Here is a 22,115-nt window from a genome sequence, read left to right as displayed (position 1 = left end):
GTTTCTTTTCTGAGTAATTCTCCACTTTTATTGCTTTGCCCAAATCTGCCATTGCTATTTGTCAGTTCAATTAGCTGCTGATCTGGCATATTGGGGATAGTTTATTAAATGTATTAAATGGTGTACTGTGATGAGCTTGCCAAGGACTATAGCAGAAACAACCTTGTGTTCTTAAATACATACCATGCATGGACTGAACAAAATCTTTAATGTCATGAAAAACCACAGAGCCCGATTTAGTCCTCTCTTCCTGGAAGCACCAGGAAGTAGGCTAGTGAGTAAGAAAGCAAAAGTACAAGTGAGGAAGGAAGCCTCTCTGTTCACAACACTGCCTTGCCTGACTTGTGTGTAGACCCGTGGATCACTGCAGCTCCGTTCTGTTTTGGTTTTGAGACAGGGTCTCTCCATGGAGCCTTGGCTGGCCTGAAACTTACTGTGTAGACCAGACTGGCCTGGAACTCACAGAGATTCACCTGCTTCTGCCTCCCAAATGTATTTCATCACACCAATGTTACTGCAGTTGTTAGTATTCACCAACACACTCCTGATTTGGGTTTGTCTTTAAAAGGCAGGCAGAGGCTTAGGGAATTTTGAGTTTATACCCAAAACCAAGTTAAGGTTTTCCAAAATGCTGCACAGCACTTCTCAAAAATGACACCAGAATGGTTTCTAAGCAAAGCACGTAAAAGGTGCACTCCAAGGAGCCTGCACAGTGTTTCAGAGATGATGCAAATAGGTGGGTGTTGCTCCATCAGTATCCTTAAGACATGAATCTTAGGTAAGGAGTTCTCAAGCTTGAACTGACATCTCTTGGCCCATCTAGTGATAACCAGATGTAGTGCCATCTTACCATACAACAATCTTTGAGCCATAGAAAGGGATGTTGGACTGATGCATGCTACAATATGGATGAACCTTGAAGCACTATGCTACAGGAAAGAACCACACAAGGGGACATAGTATGCGGTTCATCCTCCATGCAGTGGACAGAAGTGACTACTTCATGGGCCTGGGTTCAAGTGGCAGGTGGTGGCTCTCATTTGTTTTTCCGTTGCTGTTATTAAACACTCTTGGCCAAAAACAATTGGGGAAAAGGAAGTTTGTTTTATTTCGTGCTTACAGATAATAGTCCATCATTTGAGTGAAGTCAAGACAGAAACCACAGAGGAACACTAATTACTGACTCTCAATCAGCCACCTTTCTCATAAAGCTCAGGTCCACCTGCCTAGGGATGGTGCTGCCCACAGTGGGCTGAGACTTCCCACATGAATCATTAATTAAGATAATCTCTCATAGACATGGCCATAGGCCAGTGTAACCTTAAGAGGTGAATTTTATATCTTGTGCATTTTGTATCAAATAAGCCACTCTTGGAAGCATACAGGTGCTGCCCTCCCACTCTGTGAATTTGTGCAGGGCCTTGGAATCTGCATCCCTATTAAGGTATTGACACTTCTGCTCCTAGACCACACTTTGAGAGCCACTGGCCTAGGCATGTGATGGGGTGTAGGCAGGTTGGTCCCCAGCAGCTAAGTTTGGGCATCAAGTGTATGCTGATCACTTGCTACATTTCAGCTCTTCATCACAGGTAATCCGATGCTGACTTAAGTAATAAAGGAAATAAGGTAGTTTTTAGTCAATGAACTTGGAATCAAAAGACTTATTCAAACCTAATGTCTGTCAGCCTCTGAGTAGAAACCTATCATCCCTTTGCAAATAGGACTCATACTCTCCTAGGATTGTTTTGAATGAACAATTAGACCAAACTCTAACTCGGTGACTAGCCTTAGGAATGTATAGTATTGTAGTACTAATACAGGAAAAAAGAATAATTAACCTGTTGTCCCCACATATGTGGCACAAATAAATGTGTACCTAAGGGCCTGACAATTCTAGGACCCTTTCCTGGAATCCTACAGGATGTAGAGAAATGGTTTGAAAGACACATGAGGAGGCGTTAGGCAGTCAGATGGAAAGCAGTTGGCAACAGCTAATACTGTGGACAGTGGGTGGTACTCAGGCCATATCTGAATCCTCTTGGGACCCTCCGTAGCTTAGAGTATAATGGAATCTTAAAAACTACTTCCCAAATGGATGAACAAGTAACAGGGAGTTTTGATGACAACATCCAGATCCACTGAGCTCCGCCATCATAGAAGACTCTAGGGTAGCAGACTAGGAGACAGAGTGATGCACTTTGCCTTGGTGAGTGTTCTCAACATCGCCTCCCTGGTGTAGCTAAACTGGAATGACAGCATCCATCACTGCACACCACAGGCCCTGCAGTGGGTGCCTAAGGCCACAGAGAGCAGATTCTGAGCCTGGCTCAGGGTCCTTTGGCACATTGTTCATCCTTAGGAAGGAACTCATGACTCCATGAACCAGCAGTCCTTGGCTATATGCTCTAGCCACTAAGCACCCAGTGACCTTTTGAGGTATAAAAAATATTCTGATGTGTATAGATCAGAATAGTATTGTAATGAAAACAATCTGATATTCGAGTTCTTTTAATGTCCCCTTCTCTTTTGAGACTTGAAATAACTTCAGATTACTAAACTGTGTGCAGGGAGTAGAGGTCAGGACCCATTAGCTTTAAGCTTTGATGCTTTCTTAGCACTGAACATGATTCTACTGAGCACCTTGGTAGCTTAGGCTGGGCAGTTTGCTTCAATTTGGGAAATCAGGGTTAGCGTTTCTTAGGAAAGTACCATCGAGAATGTGCCAATTATAATATGGTCCTGTAAATATCTCTATGGGGAGGTAAGTCTGGATGGGCTAGACAACAGGCCTACTTGCTCACAAAGTCAAAACCTTCAGGGTTTCTGGAAGGCCAGTCCCTATCATTCTTGCTGCCTGAAGAGATGAGAAAATGTATTTGTAAAGCAGACTGGCTAAGCTTCCTGGGTAAGGACACTCTGGTATCTTCTCACCATATGAGAACTTTGTCCTTGGCTGTGAATGACAAGGACTAGCTAGGGATTCTTTTCTGGAGAAGGATCTGCTTCTAGAGGTGTGTATTCCACTTTGTCACTGATGAATTTCCACCTAACTGCCACGGTGGGCTCTTCCCAGGGTGTGTCCACACTGTCTTTACCTTGCCCTTTGAAGGGGCTCAGTTGCTCCCTTCATAGTGAGTTCTCTTTGGGGATGGCCTACCCTCCATCTTAGCTCAGTGTGCATCCACTTTGCTTATGTCCCTCACCCCCATCCCTGTTCATTATCCAAAGAGCTATCATGGGCTAGAGTGGTATCAGGGCTATCATCAAATGGCTCGGGGTTAGAGCACTTGCCTGGTATGCCTGAGTCCCTAGTTACCATCCCAGTACCAAAAACAAGGAAAAATTATCTAAGGGAAAGGCTATGAGCACTAGAAAAGGCCAAAACAACCCAAGGTTGGAGGAAGAACTGAGGACTATAGCCAGTAGTCTCTGGGAGTTTTATCAAGCAAGACTATAAAAGCCAGCATGCCCAGGCTTTGAGGTAAGGGACAGCTCTGTGATGTGTGTGACCAACCCTCAGGGTCAGCACCTTTGCCAGAACCTCACCTGGTATCTCAGGAGGACAGTGCTTTTTTGCAGTTCCAACAGAGGCACCCTAAGGCATCAATGTAGGCATGTCAGAGGACAACCTTGAGAACTGGTCCTCACCTGCCATCTCGTTTGAAAAAGACCACTTGCTTTCTATGAGTACATCAGGCTGCCTGATCCATAGGCTTCTGTGGCTTCTCCCTTCTTATCATGAGAGTGCTGGGATTATAGACACACACTACTGCTGAATGTGGGTTCTGGGGGTCTGACCTGAGGTCCTCACACTTGCATTTTGAGCACTTTACTGAGCCATCTCCCTATTGCCAAACCTTCCCAACAACTTAGCCTGAAGTCTTTTCTAATTAACCTGGGCACTCTCAGAGACTAGCCTCTTCTGGAGGAAGCTGGACACAGCCTGTCACCACAGCACCTGAGAATGAAGTTCAGGCCCCAAGCTTCCTCATGGAGGGGTGCTCTCAAACAAAAGAGACGGCCTCCCTAGTCTTTAGTCAAGCTGCCTTCTTTGCAGAGGACCATCTTCAGCACCTTGAGTAATATACTGATCTCTTCCACACCGTGCCTTTCTAAATTGAAAATGTTACACTCTGTTGTTCATGGGAGCTTTTCTGCATTATTTTGATACCAGCAATAATCTATCTGCCAAGGAAACGTACAAAGATTCTAAGGGGAACTTTGTTATAGCCCTGTTCATCAGTCTTGTCTTACCATTTTCCTGTCTGGGAGACCAGGACTCACTTTCATTTGTTTATTTGTGGTTTGAATTATACTCCAATTAACCTGAAAGTGAAAGAAGGCAGGGGGAGGGGAATTACAGAGGAATGAATGGTGTCATCAGCTTGGCTGCATGAACCCTCAGGACCCAAAACTATTGCCAAACTCAGTCATGATGTGGCAGTTTCTCTGCCATATTTAGGGAGATGTAGCTGCTTATGTTGGCCTGGCCAATTGATTGAAATCCAATTATAATATCATCCTGTAAATGTCTCCATGGGGCGGTATGTCTGGGAGTGCTGGACAGGAGGCTTGCTTCCTCACTAAGTCATAAAACCTGGCTTCCTAGCAATCCAGTCCTCATCATCTTGAATGCCTCAAAAGATCAGGAAATGCATTTTTAAGAGAGAATGGTGTACTTTTGTGTTGGTATAACTATATTAGTCTGTTTTCTGTTGCTATCACAGAATGTTGCTGATGCATGGTATATAGAGGTTTATTCAGCCTACAGTTTAGAGTTTGTTCAAAGGCATGGTGCCAACATCTATGTCCCTAGTAGGGTCCTCATGGCAAAAGGCATCCCAGTGGTAAAGGGCTTGCAAGAGGAAGCAGTCATATGGCAAAATATGTAGAAGCAATAATGATTCTGAGGCTAAGCTTGCTCTTTTGATGTCTCATTCTAGTGGGAACTAGTCAAGTTTTCTCGAGAGTTACAACCCTTCTAGTGGTGGCATCCCATGTTCTCAGAGGCACCACAGATCATTGGAGCTATTACCAGTATATATATATGACCCCTGGGGGACCCACTAAACCATACCCATAACACTGGCTGCTCTAGGAAAATGTCCCCAGTTCTCTGTGTCTCTCAAGAAATGTGCTTCCATCAGAGGGCACTTAGGGGCTCTAGGTTTTTCCCTTTCTGAGAGTCAGGACCAGGTACGACATCAGGCTCCTCCAGATCCTGGTCACTTGAGCAAAAGGAAAAGAAAGACTTAGGAGAGGAATAGTCAACTCAGCACCACAGAGCCAATATCACTCCTGCTCACAGCCCACTACCAAGAATCAGTCACAAGTCCACTCAGGGGCCAAGGGCCTGAGCAGCTCTTCTAGACCCCAGAAAGGGACCAGTGCTTGGTGGATGACCCCACCACACCCATTCTAGCCCTGGAATTTATAGACACGGCCAAGACCTATGTTTCTGGACTACCTCCCTTTGCTTAGAGCTGTGTCAAGGAAAGACCATGGCTCAATCTTCACAGGCCTGCATGTTAATATCAGCCTGATCTATAGTGAGACAGACCGTATGTTCCCTGAACACATAGAGCCAATACATACCATCGTGTGTACTATTTTCCTCTGTGTATGTATCAATAAAGGCATTACTACATATGTCTCTCAGTCTGTGTACCAGAGGCTATCCAAGAAGACCTTTGGTCCAGCCTGGAGGCAGGGTTCAAGTGAAAAGGAAAGGGCATGAGCAGGAAGGGGGAAGTGCCTGTGCTGCCTCTGCTGCTGCTGTCACTGCTGCTGCTGCTCTGGTGGTGGTGGTGGTGGTGGTGGTGGTGATGGTGGTGGTGGTGGTGGTGGTGGTGGTACTGCTCTTGCTGTTGCACTGAGGAGTAATTATCACACATCTTTAAACCTTCTGGATAGGATCTTATATGCAGTTTGGGGGTGGAGTGGGTCTAACATTAAGTGTTTCCTATTGGCTTGGCCTGAGATGCTTCATCTACATGAGAAGGGACTAGTGGGTGCTGTTCCTACATAACTGATGACCACAATTCTCTCTATAGAGGACTGGGGCTATGGGATGGGTGCCTGGAACTGGGTGCAGGTGGAGCTCCTACCATCCCTTCTGAGTCTCCGGGACTTTAAGCCCTAGCTCAATCTTACCAGGCTTCCTCTCACAGTTTCCCGCCCCACATGTGTTTTGTTATAAATTCTAAGTCCTAAGACTTCATTCCCTACAGCACCACCTCTGTGGTAGTTTGATTGAGAATGGCCTTAATAGGCTTATAAGTTTGCATGCTTGGTCCTCAGTTGGTGGAACTGTTTGGGAAGGATGAAGGTGTGGGCGCGTTTGGAAGAGGTATGTCACTGGAGGCAGGCTTTGAGGTTTCAAAACACTCTTGCCATTCCCAGTCTGTCTCTGCCTCTCTCTCCCTGTCCCCCTCTCACTCCCTTTCCTCTTCCTCCTCCTCACTTCCCTCTCCCTCCTGCTTGTGAATGCAGATGTGAGCTCTCAGCTGTTCATGCCACCACACCTTTGCTCTACCATCATGAACTCTGATCTTCTGAAACCATAGCCCAGTTAAATGATTTCCTTTATAGGTTGCCTTGGTCATAGTGTTTTATCACAGCAGTCAAAAAGTAACTAATACTTCCCTGAAGAACTATTAAGGGCACTGTAGTATGACTGTCTAAAGCTATTGATGTGAAACTGTCAAAAAAACAAACAAAACAAACAAACAAAAGATAAACACTTTGTTTTTGACAAAACCCTCTTCCTCCCACTATGAGAATGGGTGCCAGGACTATCTGGCAGTGTTTCATTTTACCATGGTTAAGCAAATCCTGTTCATTGAAATAGCTGTGAGCACCATCCATTGAACTGAATACAGGGCCCCCAATGAAGGAGTTAGAGAAAGGACCAAAGGAGCTGAAGGGTTTGCAGCCCCTTAGGATGAACAATAATATGAACTAACTAGTACCCTCAGAGCTCTCAGGGACTCAACCACCAACCAAGGAGTATACATGGTGGGACTGATTGTTCTGGCAGCATGTGTATAGTAGAGGATTGCAAAGTCAATCATCAATGGGAGGAGAGGCCCTTGGCCCTGTGAAGGTTCTGTACCCCAGTGTAGGGGAATGCCAGGGCCAATAAGTGGGAGAGGGTGGGGTGGCAAGCATGGGGAGGGGGGAGGCAACAGGGGTTTGTTCTTGTTGTTTTTGTTTGTTTGTTTGTTTGTTGGAGAGGAAACTGGGAAAGGAGAAATCATATGACATGTAAATAAAGTATCTAATAAAAAAATAAAATAAAATAAAAAAGAAATAGCTGTGAGCAACTGTATGTTACTGCCCAGGTGTCCTAGGTCATAGCACCTGAAGGCAGGAATGGCCACTGGTGCCTGTGGACTCACTACAGCCTTTCCTTCTCAGGTTCCCATTCCCCATGGTGTTCAGCAGCTGTAGCAGGAAGGACCTGGAGGCTAGCCTGGAGAAGGGAATGGGGATGTGCCTCTTCAACCTACCAGAGGTCAAGCAGGCCTTTGGGGGTCGGAAGTGTGGAAATGGCTATGTGGAAGAGGGAGAAGAGTGTGACTGCGGAGAGCCAGAGGTAAGGGGACTCTTCCCAGGGTGCCTGCCATTGCCTCTGACTGGGAGGATGGAGGAGCTTGGGTGAGCTCAGACAGAAAAATGAACAGGCTAAAAACTGGTGATAGGAGGCAGGAGAGATGGCTTGTTAAAGGGCTTGCCATGGAACCAGGAGAGCCTGAGTTCCTAGAAGTCTACATGGAAAAGCTAGGTGTGATAGTGTGTGCCTGCAGTCCTAGCACAAGAGATCGGCAGAGATAGGTAGCTCTCCAAAACACACTAGCCCTTCAGCCTCATGTAATAGGTGAGCCCTAGAGGCCTCAGTGAAAAACTCATTCCAAAACAACAAAGAGGACAGAATCTGAAGAATGACACCTAAAGTTGACCTCTGGCTTACACACACGCACACATATACACACACACACACACACTGAGGGGGGAGAAAAAGAGGGGCAAATGAGCTAGTAGTGAGGATATTGGTGTAACAGAGATTCTCTGGAAAAGTCCCCATATGGCTACCGTGAAAAAGTGCCCCATAGTTGGTGGCTTTTTGGAACGTTGGCCATGAGAAGTGGCTGTATCACTTGGCTTTAATAGGTGAGTGCCTTCTCTATTGAAGGATGCTCCATTCTTAGTGAGGTGAGGATGAGAACAAAAAAAAAAGCATTTACTTCAGAGTCTCATGGAAAGCAAAGCCCTGGGAGCCTGGCTTCTAAGAGCCTGTAAGTACCATGCCTTTCTTTCTCTTTGTGAAACCTGCTGTGAAGGGGGAGTGTGGATGAGCAGCACTGAGCTGGGCTTTCTGTCTAGCTGAGATTGTTCTGAGGTCTCCTCTGCATGCTCAGCTGAGGCTCCAGAGGCTCTGGCCATTCAGCTTGTCAGTTCTCAGAAGCATCAAGAAAAAGCAGCTAGGCTTACATCCTGCCCCAGGCTTATTGAACCCTGATTTCCAGCCACTCTCTGGGAAGTTCCTTAATTGTATAGGCCCACGGTGAAGCTGGTCAACAGGAAACATGTAAGTCACTTTTCACTGTCTAAATAGTCTTGAGACAGGACAACGGACAACAAAGAGAACACTATGCCACCTCCCAGCATAACACACACCCCATACAGCTTGGAGGAGATTGTATTCAGAGTAAACAGAAATGAAGGGTTTGTAGAGCAGGTAAGCTGGAGCTCCTTCCATGAGAACCTATGCAAGCCAAGGAGGAGACAGCTCTGAGGTAGGTTAAGCCAGGTCCACTTGTGGGCTGAACAAGGCCTCGGGAAGCCAGCTTCTCAGAGGGCTCCTTTGGAAGGAGAGCCCCAGGAAACAAAGCTGGGACAGGAAACTAGAGCATCTCAGATATTCTGTGCCCATCCCAGAAATAATAGAATCTTCATGTTAGCCTGTCTCCAGGTCCTCAAGAAGGCTCCATGCCAGCAGGGATGTCCTTATTCTCACAAGAACTGAGAGAAGATGTGCAGCGCGGGGGGCTGGTGGGTAATTGGATGGCATGAGTCGAGGCTGAGGTAGTTTTGTGTCCTTGATAAACTCAGAGCTTATCGGTGATAATGACCTTGTCCACAGCATCCGCAGCAGTGGTTAATTTTGCTCACAGTGAGCAGGGAGTGGTTGCTGGCTAGGAGCAAGTCCTAATTACAGAACGTTATAGAATGGCTTCGGGATTAGCAGAGGGAAAAGTGAAGCCGTCATGGGATAGCGTGTGCAAAGGAGAAAAGTCCCTTGGAGGCCCTGTTAATTGCTTAAAGAAACAACCCAATTAGTTTAAATTACCCACATTTCTCAGGAGAGGCCATGTTGACTTAAGACAGTTTGTCTTTGATCTGAGCGCCTTATAATTATTTATTAATGTGGATAAATCTGATGGTTCTTCACGGAATCATGAATGCTGAGATTTGGAATGACTCCATTGACAGCTGTTCACCCCCATCTGCCTTCAATACCATGTGCCACTACCCCTGAGTCCACAGCTGTCATCACTGCCCCCTACATCATCATCATCCTCTCACTGCTCTCCTCACTATCACCTGCCATCTCCACAGCTTCCATCACTGCCCCCAAATATACCTGCATCACCCCCACCCTCACTACCTCTGCCACACCAGTGTCTCTACCACCACCATCACTATTGCTACATCCTGAGCATCATCATCAACACCCTCAGCATAATCACCACCAGCCCCAGCACCAGCATCAGCACCACGCCCGCAGCACCAGCGTATCAGCAGATCCCCAGTTCCTATTGTAGCTACTCTGTTCTGCTGCTTCTCAATCGTCCACACAAAGGAATCCTACAGCCCTGGCTGAGCACTTGATCTCTCTCCAGGGACCTCACTACACTGTGTTGATTGTGATGAACTCCTCATTAAATGGAGCCAAATTCTGCTTGCATGTAGTTTCTGATTTCTGTGGTTAAGGTCCTCATTTCCCATCAAGAGGTTTCTTGATATTTTAAGAAAACTCCCTGTCCCTCCTCTGAAGCTCTTCCTCCTAAGAACCGTGTTAACATCACAGTGAACCATCTGCCTTGCGTAGTAGTGTTATTTTAGTGGACTCTTTATGCTTCTTGTCTAGGTTCAGATGTCACCTGTGCTTAGCCATGGGTCCTACTCTTGATCAGTTGCTATTAGAAAGCACTCTGACCAAAAGGAACCCAGGGGAGGAAGCGTCCCCTCAGCTCACATTTCCAGGCCACAGTCTGTCACTGAGGAAAGTCAGGCAAGAGCTTGAAGCAGAAGTCGTGAAGGAGGGCTCACTCTCTGGCCCATGCTCAGACAACTTTCTTTTTCAGCCCAGAACCACCTGCCCAGGAATTGGCACTGTCTACAGTGAGGTGGGCCATCCTGAATTAATTAACAGTCAAGACAATCCCCACCCCGCACAGACATGCCCGAAAGCCCCTTGATTGAAACTCCCTTCTCGGATGACTCTAAGCTGTGTTGAGTTGCCAGTTCAAGCTTACAAGGATACCAAACTTCTTTGCCCAAGACTTTCGGTCAAACCTATTACCTAGGTTCTTCTTTCTGGTCCCCTGTGCTCAGGCCCTGAAGACTCCTGCTCCTGCTATTAACCGAACCAAACCATGCATCCCCTAGGCCAAGGAGGGACTTGGCATGTCACACCAGGGAAGCAAGGGAATAACAGGTCTGAGCAGTGCATGCCAGCACACAGCTGGAACAAGCCTGTGCTCCCTCACTCCCAGAAGTAAGGCCCATTGTTTCTAGGAAAATGCATTGTAGCTTTACCCCAGCTCATGATGACTAAGATTCCCCATCTGCTCCCCCACAACCCAGGAATAACCCTGTGGTCCTTGTACAAGGTTCTATAGTGGTTTCATCATTCTTTCTGATTAGGAGACCTGGCATTCACCAACTCTTCTGCTTCTCTGCTGACTAATAAAATAGCAAACAGTAGTAGAAAAGGAATCTGTCTCTTTCTGAGAAATATGGTAATACAGAAGAAGTAGATTCAGGGTAGTTAAAAACTGTTGCCACCTTCTGGTAGAAGGCATGGAGGATGTCCTGAAAACTCACCCTTCCAGCCAGCAAGGCTCGGGACATGGATGGCCCCATCGAGGATGCCAGTCCCTCACACATCTTTTAAACTTCATTATTTCTTTCATGCAATCGATCCCCTTTGAAGTCTTGCCACTTGGATACATTTCCTTCGGAGCTGCTGCTTACATTTCTAGTGATTTGAGGGCAGACAGGAGGAAGTCTTACAAGTATTTCAGCCTCAGATATCAGATGGCTGTTTTAACTCAGCATTGCAAGGAAATCTCTGACTAAGCTAATACAACATTAGGGAAGTCACTGAGACCATAGCGAGCAGAACAGTGCTTCTGCGCATTCCGTGGCACTGGTCCAGGATGCAATTAATGGGATCCTTAAGGGGGGAAAAGTTTCTAAACTTGCATAGAGTCATAACCCCATAAGCTAAAACCCCCTCACTGTCATGAAAGCTGCCATAGTGACTTCTGGTTGGCAGTTTTATCTTATTGTATACATTACATGTCCCGGATATTTATAAAGTCCTCAAACAGATTTAAAACTTAACAACTTTGGCAGTATGCATGGTAGAAGCAAATGTAAACAGTACTTGACAGACCAGTTCATGGGATGCTGGTTAGGTATCTAAGGATGCCTTAAATTGTCCTAATCACTGGCTAATTTAGTAATTATACCTATGACACAAGTTCATTCACAAGAGATAGTCTTAAGGACTAACCTATTATACTATTAGACATGGATGTCATTAGCCTCATGCTGCCTGGTTATGTTAGTAAAAGTTCTTCAGAGCACATCAGAAATAGAAGGTTGAGGACTTGGGCAACACTAAGCGTTCTGTGACATTTCCTTCTAAATTGCACAGATTTCAAGCTACCAGGATGCTCTGAAGCTCATGGACTTCAGAGATTCACTACACAACACAGTCCAGGCCTTCTGCTAAAGCAGACAGTATGGGACAAAAAAAAAAAATGGAGTTCCACCTCACAGCCCCCAAAGGCAGAGGGTGTTGATCCACATCTCTCTTTGCCAGAAAGTCATGTGCTCCCATGGTGCACGAGCTCCTAAAGGGGATGAATTTCTTCCTCGAGTTTGCTTCAGAGAGTATGATACAACTTTTTTTTTTTTTTATCAATTTGGATACCCTAAAACATGCATGCTCAAACCAGGTATGGTGACCTAAGCCTACAATCCCAACACCAAGGATTCAGAAGCAGTAGGATTGCCCACCACAGATTAGGGCCAGCCTGTCTACAAAGGCAGTGTCATGCCAGCCAGGGCCATATAAAAAGACCTTGTCTCCAAAATCAAGAAAGAAGGCTGATGATACAGCCCAATTTGAAGAGTGCTTGCCTTGCATCCATGAGTCCTTGGGTTTGGTAAATAGTATAAGAGAAAGAAAAAAAGGAAAGGAAAGAGAAAATGGAGGAAAAGAAGGAGGAAGGAAGGAAAAGAGGGAGGGTGGAAGGAAGGAAGGAAGGAAAAAAAGAAAGAAAGAAAGAAAGAAAGAAAGAAAGAAAGAAAGAAAGAAAGAAAGAAAGAAAGAAAGAAAGAAGAGGGAGTGAGGGGGAGGGAGCAAGGGAGGGGTAAAAAATAAAATAAAATGAGAACTCTATCACCTGCATCCTTCAGTCTCATTCTGACATCCAGTCATCTTCCCAGAATGCTGTAGGCCAAACACCTACCTTTGCTAAACAAAGCCTTGCTCACCTGACTAGACCACAGGAACCTAGCCTGAATATTTCCCTCAGTTCATCTGCATACTCTAAATCAAAGGTAGACCACCGCTCCCATTTTTTAATCAAATATTCCAGGCAAGTACTGTACCACTGAGCTGTGCCCCCATCTGTCTCAGAAGGGTTCTTTCTTGAAGGTCACATCTATGCATATATTTTTAAATGAGCAATTTCCAAGTCCTTCAAGGATTCTGGCACAGTTCATTCCAACATGCCCTTCAGGAAGAATCCCCTGGAAACCCCAATGTGCTGCTGATCTGAAGAGCTGCCAGCTTCCCTAGGTCTCCTTCTGAGAAGGACACTTGAGTGCTCGTGGTACACCAGACCTGGTGCTTCACCAACACTTAACACTTTGCTCTCGTGCCAAGGTTCTGGGGCAACAGTTCTGGTTCTCATGCAACAGTTCTGGGGCAGGTTTTCAGCTCAGGATCTGGGTGGCCTTATCCTTGGCTGTCATTTGGGTTGTGACATTTGCATTCCGAGAGCCACCACTTCATATGACCCTTCAAATGGATCCCCATTCACCCTCCTCAGGAATGTACCAATCGCTGCTGTAACGCTACCACCTGTACTCTGAAGCCAGATGCTGTGTGTGCGCATGGGCAGTGCTGCCAAGACTGTCAGGTGAGTTCAGCTTAGCCTGAAGTTGCCAACTGGTCTGGGTGGCTCCAGTCTGGTGCAAGCAGAGCAGTACCATGGGCTGGTTCCCAAAGTTCATCTTATCCTGAGAAGCTGCCCTTTCACTGGTCAGCACCATCTTGCTGCTCTTTTAATCATCTGGTCTGGTTTAAAAAAAAATGCTAGTTCTCTGTGATAAATGTCTGTGGGCTAAAAATTAGTAGGACTGAGAAACCCAAGCTCAACCTTAATGTGCCATTTATGCTAAAGAGGGTGTTGTCTCTACGAGGAGAGCAACGAGAGGAGAACCTGGCCCTATCCCTGTCGCTCAGCCTCATGCCAGGTTTACCTGCCTGACACCAAGGCTGGCACCTGGCAGGTAGCAGAGAATCTATGCTGGTGGTTCCTAGGATGTCTGTGCGGACAGAAAGTCAGGCCACCCTGATTGCCAGAGTGGCAGTTTCCCGACTGGCTGTTCATGCCGCTGTGACTGTTCTTGTTTAGGCACTTCTACCATTAATCCTGTTTATTCTGAATGCACGTCTGACAGGGGAGAGGCCTGAGTATTAGCGGCTCCCAGGATAGGCTTTTATGTCTTGATAGTTAGGCAACGGATCTTGGCACAAAGATTGCAGGAAACTCCCTGTTACCCACCCCACCCAAGCACATCATTTAGAAATGCGTTATAACGATAGGTATTTGGCCTCTCCTGATGTTCACTAAGTTCTGGAGAACGTTGTAAGAAGTTAGCACCCCCAGGTGCCCAGTTACTAGTGCAGGAGAGTGCCAGGAAGGGAATGAGAGAAGGTGAGAGCAGCTGAGCCTACACTCAAGATGTCACAAGGAAGAAGGGGTGTGTGCTGATGCCCAACGACCATCCACTTTTGTAGCTTTCAAACAGTCCCTTCCACGCTTCAGACCTTCCAGGGGTTAGCAGGTGAATCTACCTTGTAGCCTTTGGAAGTATGCAAGCCAGGCAAGCCTGGGGACTCAGTGGCTTTGACTATGTAGCTCAGACAAGCCACCCTGAACCTTAATTTCTTCAGCCACAAAAGATGAGATGCTAGTCAGAGGTCTAACAGACTTCACTGGTGGCCACTCCCACTGCTGCTGCCACTTCCTGGTCCTCATCCTCATCCTTCCCCTACCCTCCCAGCCCCGCCCTCACTCCAGATTTTCCCACAAAGTCAGAGAGGGCCCCAGTTCTTAAATGGGTTGACGGCTTACCACTGCTATTGAGCTTCTGATCTTTTTGATTTTGCTACCTCCCCAGCAAATGCCTAAGGATGAGGACAAGTGTCAACATAAAAGTATGTGATAGTGTCAGTAACCAGAGAAAAGTCCACCTCTTCAACATGAGGTTCAACAAGAGCCATCTTGTCTACTCCTTGGAGCTAATCTTGGTTGCCCACACAGCCTCATAACACAAATGTAAACCATGCAAAACCATTTTAAAAGAGTTCTGTATCATCAGAGAGGATGGCTTTGAAATCCCCACCTGTTTGTGTGACTGTAGTAGGTAGCCTGCTATGTTCTGGTCCGGGAGAGCTACCGAAGGATGCTTCCTTCTACTCGGTAGATGTGCTATAAGCCACCTTGTCATTTCAGCTGAAGCCACCAGGAACTGCATGCAGGGACTCCAGCAACTCCTGTGACCTTCCAGAATTCTGCACAGGGACTGCCCCTCACTGTCCAGCCAATGTGTACCTACATGATGGCCACCCGTGTCAGGGAGTGGATGGTTACTGCTACAACGGCATCTGCCAGACCCATGAGCAGCAGTGTGTCACGCTCTGGGGACCAGGTATGTGGGCTCCCCCAGTTCTGTGAGGGACACTAGAGAAGGATGCTTTACGTGCATGAGTCTGTCTTTGCTCCTTGGGGGATTCATCCATGCATACCCATTCTGTTCTGCAAAGAAGCTCAAATTTTGAGACAGGAGCTCTGCTTCTACAGGAGGCATGGCTAAGATTTAAGTCCAGTCACCTCATCGACATGACCCAACATCTAGGTGTAACTCCCATGAGTAAATGAGGCCTTGATCTAAAGTCTCATTAAAGTTCTAAAAATAATAATAATAATAGATTAAAGCTTGAGGGGAAAAAAAAACCTTCGTGTATGTCTCTTCCAGGGCTCCACTCTAAGTCAGCTCCAAGGTCTCTTAGGGCAGCCTACACACTGGAGCCTCACTGTTCAGAGTCTCTCACTACTGCAGAGTCGCCCAGACCCCCAGGCCTCACTACTTGGGAAATCTCACTATCCAAGGCCCTCACCCAACTCCAGAAGCCTCACTATCACAGGGACTTTATTACTAGGAGATCTTATCACTCTAGGAAGAGCCCCATTACCTGGAAACCATTCTGGATCTGCACCATTTCCAGCTCTCAGGATCCTGGCTGGGAACCCCACTGGGAATGTTTTCTGAGTGTATTGCAGTTCTTTCTTTTCACTGGGCTTGGCTGAGGCCTTACTTAAGGCTGGGAGATGACCTCAGACCTGGCCAGAGGCCCCAGTGCCAGCAAGGCCGCTATGGTCAGCCAGACTCAGACCTAGGGCTGAGCCAGCTCTTGGAGAAACCAGAGAGTTTCTGCAAGGTTCTGGTTTCCAAAGGGATATGGGAGTCAGTCAAGGCAGAAAATGATGACTAAACACAGAAGCCTGGTTTTAACTGCAACGTGGGTACAACACCCAGACCTGGAGAGTCCTCAATGCCCAGAAAAGATGCCCCCTCACTTGGAGCTTTCTGAGGAAGAAAGTGAGGGATGGACACAGTAGCTCCCATAAGTGGATGTGCCTAGAGATGTAGAGCAGAGCCCTAAGACTCCATGTCCTTCACGATTCCTCTTTAGAGGCTTGGTGCTGGCTGGCCCTCTTACCCCATGAGATCATTCAGACAAAGGCAAGGTACCACTGTGACAAGCACTAGAAAGATGCTCATTATATCGGTATCAAATGGTCATAGGATTCTGAATGGATCTCAGACACCTTTTAGCCAAGCAAGGTCACTTTAGGACAGGAGCTAGCTACTACGGCAGGCCTCACAGACATCTCTAATGGACCTCCACTCCCAGCCCTTCTATAAGCAGGAAGCTCTCATCTAAAGTTACAGTGGCTGTTCTGCTGCTCCCTTTATGAGAGCTGTCCTTGGCCAGTGCACGCAGCCCTCGGAGCTTTCCAGTGCCCAGCTATGCTTTAAAACCTGGCCCCAGCACCAGAATGAGCTCAGATGCAACAGCACAGTGTTTCCCAAGCCATTGTGCTGTGTAACTCCGCTGGCTGTCATGGTGACCGAGGCAGATATTTATCAAGGAGAAATGAATTAAAAAGGAGGGGGAGACAGACAGTCAGGCAGACAGACAGACAGAGATTGAGAACAGTGGGGCTAGGAGATGGCTCAGTCAGTAAAGTACTGACCAAGCAAGCATGAAGACCCAAGTCCTGATATATATTTACATATACACACACACATGCACTCACTCACACACACACACACACACACACACACACACACACACACACGCATGCACCCACATGGAAAAAGCTGACATGGCAGCACAAGACTGTGGGGACACAGAGACAGAGGATGCCTCGAGTTTACTTTAGCCAATCTACCCAGTCACCAAGCACCTATACATGAGAGAACCTGTCTCAAAAATAAGGGAAAGAAGTGACAGGAGAAGACAACCAATGTCCACCTCTGACATCACATGCATATGCGAAGAGTGGGCCAGGGAGTAGAGAGGGGCGTGGACAAAGACAGATGGGTGCACACTACATATGCAGAAGCCAGTCTGACTGAGAGATGAGCTTCTCAAAAGCAAGAGCATCAGACTTCTTGGATGTTCCACATCATGGTGGCTGAAGCTGAAACCTGGCAGCTTTTGTAATCTGCACACCTTCCTGAGGAGGGGGCATCCCCAAGGACACACACACACACACACATATACACACTTAGCTTCTCTGTCCCAGCCACCTTCTCAGTAGTGGCTGGGAAGGACTTGGCATGGGTGCAGTGGAGTCACCAGGAGTGGTTCTTTGCACAGACCATTGAGGAAATCAAATTGGCCAGGTCTGGGGAATCTACCTCAGGCTGTGACTCCCACCAGCCCTTTCTCATCACAGACCATAAAAGTATATCCTTAGAAGAGAGGGGCCACAGAAGGCCTCCAGCTGTGGCCATGGCTTCTTGGAACTCCTACCTCACCTTGTAGTACACAAGTGGCCCTTTCCCTCCATATTGGTGGGACTGCCTGGCTTTTCAATTAAAGGCACTATGTGTGTTCCCTGTGTCCATAGCCTTAGTGGTCCAGGACAGGACAAGTCACAGCTTATAATTCTGTAGATCAGAGTCCTCAGATCTGAGTGCTAGCAGAACACAGCACATCCAGGGATTCTCAGGGAAGGGTGTTGTCTTGCTGACTTTTCCAGCATTCAGAGGTTGTCTGTGCTCTTGACTCTCAGTAACTCCCCCCTCCTTCAAGGCCAGCAATGCAGCAACTATCTGTCTGTCCATGTTCTCTTAACCACTGAGCCATCTCTCCAGCCCCCTACACCTTGATCTGCAGGCTACAGAAGGAAACTGTGTGCCACACTACACATAACTTGAGCATAAGAGACCTCAAAACCCACCCCAACAGTGACAGACTTCCTCCAACAAGGCCATATCTCCTAATAGTGCCACTCCCTATGAGCCAAGCATTCATACACATGAGTCTATGGAGGCCATTTCTATTTAAACCACCACACCACACCATGCACATAACATCATGAATGGAGCCCATACTTTTCTATGTAGTAGAATACATGAAGGACCAGTCCTGGTGCCCAGCACCATGTAGATCTAAACTAAATCAGTGCTATGTAAGTATGTTCTCAAGAGATGCTCAAGTCTTTGGGACTTGTAGAAAAAGCTCTGAGAGGACAGGACTACGGGTAAGATGTAGTAGGGACATGAAAGACAGCTTGGATTGGAGTGGGGAGTGGCCAAGTTGAAGTAATCTGAGTGAAACTGCCATACAGTAGCCATCTGGAAGAGGCTACTAGTGTTTCCAGCATCCAGGATGGGGTAGAGAGCACCCAGAGGTGGCAGGGCCAAGGCAGGAAGTCCAGGGAGTTCTGTCTGTACAGAGCTGTGACTTGGACAGCAGCAGAGATTCTCTTCTGTCGTTCATTCTCTGATTTGTTAAATATTTGCTGACATCCTGCTGGGTGGAAGACGCTGACTCAAGAGCCTGCTGTGCCAGAGGAACACACTTTCTCTGGTTCCAGCATGCTTTGCTCAGGATGTGACTCCCACAATGCCCCATCCTCTCTACCACAACTCCTAAGCCCTGCCCTGGGTGGATGTCGTCCCAGGGGCAGAGGTGACTTCCTGGACTGGGGCCCTGGCCAGCCAGATGTGCTGGACCAAGAGCATTATAGTGCTGTACCGATTGGTTCAAATGAACTTTCCATGATTCAGGAAGGAAGCCTTTGTCTAGGATACATTTGCAGTGTCTCATCTTCCTACTTAGCAGCAAGAGCCCAGATGTGGACCATGTTGTGTAGGGGCCATTGAAGATCTCCAAGGAAGGGGTCACTCAGAATTCTAGAACTCCTTGAGTTGTTGCTTGGACAGCTATGCCCTCCACACCCAGTGACCTGTCCAAGTTGTTGAGTCATACTGAATTCTCTCGTTACATCTAGGATATCCATTACTCATGCTTCAGAGCTGGCTACCCAAAGCTGACCGGATAAAGCCCTTCCTTCCAGCTAACTATTCCCTTTTGAGATGCTCAGTCCAGCATTAGGTGTCAATAGAATACTCCTGCTTCCAGGTCTCCCTAAAAATAAAGTCATAGAAAATGCAAAACATGTGCCTGCAACTCTTAAGTGTTCTGTGAAGAACTTTCAGAATACCTTCTGTGAGTTTGTTCATTTAGTTATTTTTTTAGTCTAATTATTGTTACTGATATTGTTGAAGATCTTCCTCTAGCTGGGACAATTTTCTTTTCCTACTATATCTGTGTGTGTGCACATGCGAGTATGAGTGCATGTACATACACACACACACACACACACACACACACACACACACACACACATACTAGAGCACAAGTTGAGGACAGAAGTTAACATCAAGTTTCATCCTCAACCACTCTCTAGCCATTCTCTATTTTCTGAGACAGTCTCTCATGAACCCGAACACTGATTTGTCTAGACCAATAGCCAGTGAGTTCCCAGGATCTTTCCCATCTCTACTTTCCATTGCTGGGATCTCAGGCATGTTCTGCCAGGCCCAGTTTTTTTATATGGGTGCTAAAGAACTCAGGTTCTCATGCTTGTACTGCAGACGCTTTGCTCACTGAGCTGTCTCCCTAGCCCAGTGTCTCAAGATTTTAGATGCTGGTTATTCTAGACATAAATGTTGTCTGCATTGAGCTTCTTATCCCCAGTTCAGCCTTAATATTTGGGAAGACTCTCTTGGCATGGTGTGACCTTTACTCTGGCTAGAAGAGAGCTGGGATTTCTCTTTGGGCTGCAGATTTACTTTCAGCAGTGTTGTCTGCTAGACTCTCTAGCCTAGCGACGGTCAACATCACTTGTCACTTCACCTCACAGGTGTGTTATGTAATCGCCACATGCCAAAAGTCACTGATCTCCCTTGGAGAGATCCCCAAACATGTAATTATTACCACTCACCAGAACCTACTGTCATTTGATTTATGCCATGTCAGCTGGTCAAGTGGGTTTTATAGGCTGGTAAATATTCAGTGTTTATCTACAAGGCTGAGGTTGGTTTAAATGAGCTTGTTTACTTGAAAACCACTGGGGCCTTGTATGTACTGGTCACCCACAGTAACTGACAGTTACAGAAAGGAAAGATACAGGAAGAAAGAAAGTTACAGGAAGAAAAGATATCTTGCCAAGAAGTATATTGTCAGGGAATCAGGAGGATCTTGTCCCATTGTGTAAGAAGGAAATGATAGAATTTGTCCATTTAGCCTTTATTTCCTGATAAAGGCAAAGGCCAGCGTGGAGAGAATAGAAGGGCATATGCCATCTGCTCACACCAGTGCCTCTGTCTGTAGATTGAAGTGACAGGGAGTTGACAGAAAGAGGGGGGAGCCGAGGGGCCTGAACTAGAGCAGTGTGTTTGCAGATGATGATCATCTTAAGGAGAGGCTCAGGATGAGTAAATCTGGGGCTTCATTCAAAACGCCATCATCTTCATTTCCTTTTCAAAAGACATCATGACACTGAGAACTTCCAGACTCAGTTGCAAGTGTGAGCCTCAGCACTCAAAGCCAAAGCTGGCGATTAAAATGCTGAGCAGTGTCAAGACTCCCTCCAAGAGGCTGGTTTATCTCCTGCTAGAGGCCGAGCACCGAGTGTTCTGTTATTAAGAACTCAAAGGCTTTAATGGATGCAGCACCGGAGCGATAAGAAAACTGTTGCCTTTCTGTCCTTGAGATAGATGTACATTCTCTCTCACCTTCATGAAGATACACAGCCCAGAACTTTTAACTACAACAACTTTGAGCCCACGTGTCTGCCTTTGCAGTATCTTGCAAGTGGACAGACAAGGCCTATGCTTTTCAAATTCTAGGCCATTCTGCCTCAAAGATAAACACCGGCTGGCAGCTGACGTACAATAGCCTGGCAGAACACTAGCATGTCGTTATCCTGATGGACTAATAAGAGACTGAGAGCATCAGCTAAGAAGGCCACCTGTGACTTGGTTTCCTCTTTGTGCCTTTCCTTTGGTGATAGGTCCTTTGAAAGTCAAGCTGCATTCCGTTTACAATCCCCCTGCTCCTGGGTTTTTTAACTTGGACTTCGTCTCTGAAAGGACATCTATGTATCTTTCCCAAAAGCAAAGCCTCCATCTTTCTGTGACTTATACAGGATGGCACAGTAGCATTTCATTTGATGCTAAGGAACAAGAGAAAATCCACAGCTACAAACACAACACTGAGATGTGTCCACAGAGTCCAGGTGCTTCATCTGCAGAGAACAAATGGTGGTCTCTGGGAGTGTTAGACAGGAGGTTGCTCCCATGGCCTTATGTTCTTTTTTCTTTTTTACAATACAATGCTGTTTATAGTCAGTAGGCAAAAAAAAAGTATGATAAAATACAAGTAAGATTCATGAAAGAGGAAAAGAAGAAAGGATCATGACAAGCCTCCATGGAAAGGAAGAAACAGAAGAAGGTCCTAAGGGACTTGCAAGCCCTAGATCCATAAAACATACTGATTGATTTAGACCATGTACCCAGCATTGACTCTGTCATGTAACCTGAGAGATAGACTGCTCTGGCCAGAAAGGAGTCTTAATGTCCATCACATTGCATTGGAAAAGTCACCAATACCTGTCCATGTAAAATGGGCTTTCTATATGAAAAACGTACTTGAAGCAGGAGTAGGATAGAAATATTGGGCACAACCATCAAACAATCTCATGTCTTCTACACTGTATCTCATTGTTAACAAAGCAGAGTTTGCTTCAAATAATCAGGGGAAATCCCTCTCCACTGGCTCTCCTATATAAGGAAGTTACTCCATAGAAGAGTGTGGCTGGTGAGCTACACTGGGGATTGGGGTGAGGTGCAGTGTTAAGAAGTGCCCATGAAAGAACAACCCACATTCCACAAGGAACTCAAGAAGAAGGAAGACCAAAAGGTGGACATTTCATTCC

At 46.5% G+C, this 22,115-nt stretch overlaps 1 protein-coding gene across 1 annotated transcript in view; it reads left to right on the top strand.

Annotated features, from left to right (window-relative positions):
- The window catches only part of Adam12 (ADAM metallopeptidase domain 12), a 335,037-nt gene that overhangs the window by 280,670 nt on the left and 32,252 nt on the right, over nucleotides 1-22,115 (top strand). Inside the window, exons 12-14 of the mRNA XM_031388629.1 lie at nucleotides 7,420-7,597; nucleotides 13,356-13,445; nucleotides 15,048-15,243. Of these exons, the coding sequence (XP_031244489.1) occupies nucleotides 7,420-7,597; nucleotides 13,356-13,445; nucleotides 15,048-15,243 (464 nt within the window). The remainder of the gene's footprint in view (nucleotides 1-7,419; nucleotides 7,598-13,355; nucleotides 13,446-15,047; nucleotides 15,244-22,115) is intronic.

The sequence above is a fragment of the Mastomys coucha genome, unplaced genomic scaffold, assembly GCF_008632895.1.
Source record: "Mastomys coucha isolate ucsf_1 unplaced genomic scaffold, UCSF_Mcou_1 pScaffold21, whole genome shotgun sequence".
Classification (NCBI taxonomy): Eukaryota; Metazoa; Chordata; class Mammalia; order Rodentia; family Muridae; genus Mastomys; species Mastomys coucha.
The sequence above is the reverse complement of the archived record's forward strand: the minus strand, read 5'-3'. Positions and strand labels throughout refer to the sequence as shown.